Source organism: Tachyglossus aculeatus, chromosome 21 (genome assembly GCF_015852505.1).
Source record: "Tachyglossus aculeatus isolate mTacAcu1 chromosome 21, mTacAcu1.pri, whole genome shotgun sequence".
In the NCBI taxonomy this organism is placed as follows: Eukaryota; Metazoa; Chordata; class Mammalia; order Monotremata; family Tachyglossidae; genus Tachyglossus; species Tachyglossus aculeatus.
In genome coordinates, this window is record NC_052086.1 from 11,858,309 (window position 1) to 11,862,358 (window position 4,050).

At 60.6% G+C, this 4,050-nt stretch overlaps 1 protein-coding gene across 2 annotated transcripts; it reads left to right on the forward strand.

Moving 5' to 3' along the window:
* Window positions 1–2,619: 2,619 nt before the first annotated feature.
* ANTKMT (adenine nucleotide translocase lysine methyltransferase) lies at window positions 2,620–4,050 on the forward strand. 2 transcript variants are annotated; one of them, XM_038763890.1, is made up of 5 exons: window positions 2,620–2,867; window positions 2,937–3,041; window positions 3,117–3,260; window positions 3,632–3,682; window positions 3,795–4,050. In XM_038763890.1, the coding sequence occupies exons 1-5, from the start codon at window positions 2,703–2,705 to the stop codon at window positions 4,014–4,016; spliced, it is 687 nt and encodes a 228-aa protein (XP_038619818.1). In that variant the 5' UTR covers window positions 2,620–2,702; the 3' UTR covers window positions 4,017–4,050. The 2 variants fall into 2 exon arrangements, with proteins under 2 accessions (XP_038619818.1, XP_038619819.1); XM_038763891.1 differs by having other exon boundaries at window positions 2,937–3,008.

Consider the following 4,050-nt stretch of genomic DNA (forward strand, 5'->3'; position numbering starts at 1 on the left):
GCATTTATTAAGCACTTACTATGTGTCTTAATTCCCATTTAACAGATGAGGTCACTGAGGCCCAGAGAAGTTAAGAATGATAATAATGGCAGTTGTTAAGCGCTTACTATGTGTCTTAATCCCCATTTTACAGATGAGGTAATTGAGACCCAGAGAAGTTAATAATAACAATAATAATAATAATAATAATGACATTTATTAAGCGCTTACTCTGTGAAAAGCACTGTTCTAAGCGCTGGGGAGGTTACAGGGTGATCAGGTTGTCCCACGGGGGGCTCACGGTCTTCATCCCCATTTTCCAGATGAGACAACTGAGGCCCAGAGAAGTGACTTGCCCAAAGTCCCACATCTGACAAATGAAGGAGGCGGGATTTGAACCCAGGACCTCTGACTCCAAAGCCCGGGCTCTTTCCGCTGAGCGCTTAACAAATAGCAACATTATTAGTATTACTCATTTAGTAAGACGTGTGCGTTAGTTATTATCATCATTATTATTATTGTAATTCTCACTTTTGACGGTTTCCCGGGCCGTGAGGGAGGTGAGGGAGCGGGAGGCCGCTGTCCTACCCGCGCCGGAACGTAAGTGCGGGGGTCACCTGCAGGGGACTCGTCCCCTGAACGGACACTTCCGGGGAGCGCGAGGGGCGGTTTCGGACGGACACTTCCGGGGCTGGGGGACGGGTCCGGCAGACGGACACTTCCGGGGAGGGGGGCGCGTTCTGCCTGACGGACACTTCCGGAGCAGGAACGCAGGGGGGCGCGTTCTGCCGGACGGACACTTCCGGTGTACGAGCGCTGGGGGTCGCGTTCTGCCCGACGGACACTTCCGGAGTAGGAACGCAGGGGGGCTCGTTCTGCCCGACGGACACTTCCGGTGTACTAGCGCTTGGGGGCGCGTTCTTCCGGACGGACACTTCCGGTGCAGGTGAGAGGTTGGGAGGGGGGGCGGGTTAAGAGGAGGGCCCCAGCCCTCCCTTTGGACGCCTTGTTTCTAGCGTTTGGGTTTTTTTTAATGTTTTTTAGTAATAATTATAATAATAATAATAAAAATGGCATTTGTTGAGCGCTTACTATGTGCCAAGCACTGTTCTAAGCGCTGGGGAGGTTACAAGGTGATCAGGTTGGCCCACGGGGGGCTCACAGTCTTCATCCCCATTTTCCAGATAATAATAATAATGATGATGATGGTACTGGCTAAGCGCTTACTATGTGCCAAGCACTGTTCTAAGCGCTGGGGGGATACAAGGTGATGAGGTTGTCCCCCGTGGGGCTCACAGTCTTCATCCCCATTTTACAGATAATAATAATAGTGATGATGGTACTTGTTGAGCGCTTACTATGTGCCAAGCACTGTTCTAAGCGCTGGGGAGATACAAGGTGGTGAGGTTGTCCCCCGTGGGGCTCCCAGTCTTCATCCCCATTTTCCAGATGAGGGAACTGAGGCCCAGAGAAGTGAAGTGACTTGCCCAAAGCCACACAGCTGACAAGTGGCGGAGGCGGGATTCGAACCCATGACCTCTGACTCCCAAGCCCGGGCTCTTTCCACCGAGCCACGCTGCTTCTCTTAAGAGAAGTGGAGTGACTTGCCCAAGGTCACGCAGCTGATGAGTGGCGGAGGCGGGATTAGAACCCACGACCTCTGACTCCCAAGCCCGGGAAGCAGCGTGGCTCAGCAGAAAGAGCCCGGGTTTGGGAGTCAGAGGTCATGGGTTCAAATCCCTGCTCTGCCAATTAATAATAATAATAATAATAATAATAATAATAATAATGTTGGTATTTGTTAAGCGCTTACTATGTGCAAAGCACTGTTCTAAGTGCTGGGGAGGTTACAGGGTGATCAGGTTGTCCCACTGGGGGCTCACAATATTAATCCCCATTTTACAGATGAGGGAACTGAGGCCCAGAGAAGTGAAGTGACTTGCCCAGAGTCACCCAGCTGACAGTTGGTGTAGTCGGCATTTGAACCCATGACCTCTGACTCCAAAGCCCGGGCTCTTTCCACTGAGCCACGCTGCTTCTAATTGTCAGCTGTGTGACCTTGGGCCAGTCACTTCACTTCTCTGGGCCTCAGTTCCCTCATCTGGAAAATGGGGATGAAGACCGTGAGCCCCCCCGTGGGACAACCCGATCGCCTTGTAACCTCCCCAGCGCTTAGAACAGTGCTTGGCACGTAGTAAGCGCTTAATAAATGCCGTTATTATGATGATCATTTCTCGGTTCCCGAGTTCGCCGCCCCTGGGAGAGCGGGAATGACAAGCTGCCCGGGGAAGGTTGGGGAGCGGCCTCCCAAATCGGGCCGGAGCGGGGGGGCCTGTTGGACCCAGGAGACCCGGGTTCTAATCCCCACATCCCGCTGGGCCACCTTGGAGTCTCCTCACCTGGAAAATGGGCACGGGATATCCCGAGCGCGCAGTAAGCGCTCACGAAAGCTCTCCCCCTTCTAGACTGTGAGCCCACTGTTGGGTAGGGACTGTCTCTCTATGTTGCCAATGTGTACTTCCCAAGCGCTTAGTCCAGTGCGCTGCACATAGTCAGCGCTCAATAAATCCGATTGATGATGATGATGATGGATAAATATGAACGAATCTGCTGTTCCGCTGTCTCCTCCCTTAGACCGCGAGCCCGGCCGGGAGCCGATCATCCGGACGGGCCCGATCCGGGGAGCCGAGTAGCCAAGGCGGGGCGGCTCGTGGCCCCCGGCCATGGACCCCGACGAGCCCGACGAGGCGCTGGCGGAGCTGCGGCGGGGGCGACGCCTGGGCGGCGCGGGGCTCCTGCAGCTGGCAGCTGGCACCGGCCTGGCCGCCTATGCCGTCTGGGCCGGCCTCCTCATGCCCGGCTTCCGCCGGGTGCCCCTGAGACTCCAGGTGGGTCGTCGGCCGGTGGGCGCGGGGGCGCGGGCCGGCCTCGAACTCACGTCCTCCCGCGCCCCGCAGGTGCCCTACGCCCCGGCCGGGGCCCGGCAGGTGGACAACGTGCTGACTCTGCTGCGCGGCCGCTCCGGGAAGGTGGTGGACTTGGGCTCCGGCGACGGCAGGATCGTAAGCGGGGCGGGCGCGGGGCGGCGCGGCGACTGACCGGCTGCTCCCGCGGACTCAGGCGGGCCTCCTCCGCAGGTCCTGGAGGCGTCCAGACGCGGCTTCCACCCGGCCGTGGGCTACGAGCTGAACCCCTGGCTCCTGCGGCTGGCCCGGTTCCACGCCTGGAGGGCCCGGCGCCGGGCCCCGGCCGTCGCCTTCCACCGGGAGGATCTCTGGCGGGTAACGTGGCCTCCCCCCTCGCACCCCGGGCCCGGGAATTTGGGGTCGGCGACGAGGCGGGGGGCTCGAGCCAGTCTGGGCTGGAGGCCTGTCTGTCCCGGCCTCGTTTGGGGGGCTGCCGGGCTTGGCGGTGCCCGAGATGAGCGACAGGACTTGTGGAAACCACCCCGCCTTGGCAGCTCCTCCTTTCGCCCCTGCAGGACTCCCTGATGGGCAGGCTGAGGGTCCCCCCCGAGCCCCCCTCGACTTCCAGGGGCAGGTGGGGTCTTTGGGAAAAGGGGCAGAGCCTCCGGGAAGCCCAGAAAGGATGTGATTCCCAGTTGGGGGGGCCCCAGCTCACCCCCTTCCTTCCCCGCGTGCCCGGCCTGCAGGCGAACCTGTCGGACTGCACCAACGTCACGGTTTTCCTGGCGCCCAGCGTGGTAAGCTCAGGGTGCGGGGCGATAGACGGCCCTTCTCCTCCGGGCCGGCCCCCGACGGCGGGGATGCCCGGGCTGGGGTGGTCCTCGGGCTACCCTGCGGCTTTCCCCCCAGCTGCCCCTTCTGGAGGCCAAACTTCTGGCGGAGCTGCCGGACCGGGCGCGGGTGGTGGCCGGCCGCTTCCCCCTGCCCACCTGGGCGCCGTCGGCCGTGGCCGGAGAGGGCGCGGACCGCGCCTGGGCCTACGACCTGCACCGCGTCCGCCGGCTCCGGGACCCGCGCTCCGCCCAGGCGCCGCGGCCTCTCTGTGAGGAGGGCGAAACGTGTGGGCCCTGACTTCGAAGAGGAGGGACCGGCTGCCCGGCCGGAG

Bases quoted from the DNA above. Each gene is read 5' to 3' on its own strand.
- ANTKMT (XM_038763890.1), top strand. From the start codon at position 2,703: ATGGACCCCGACGAGCCCGACGAGGCGCTGGCGGAGCTGCGGCGGGGG. The intron at 3,042-3,116 runs GTAAGCGGGGCG...CCTCCTCCGCAG, and splicing joins GCTCCGGCGACGGCAGGATC to GTCCTGGAGGCGTCCAGACG. The intron at 3,261-3,631 runs GTAACGTGGCCT...CCCGGCCTGCAG, and splicing joins ACCGGGAGGATCTCTGGCGG to GCGAACCTGTCGGACTGCAC.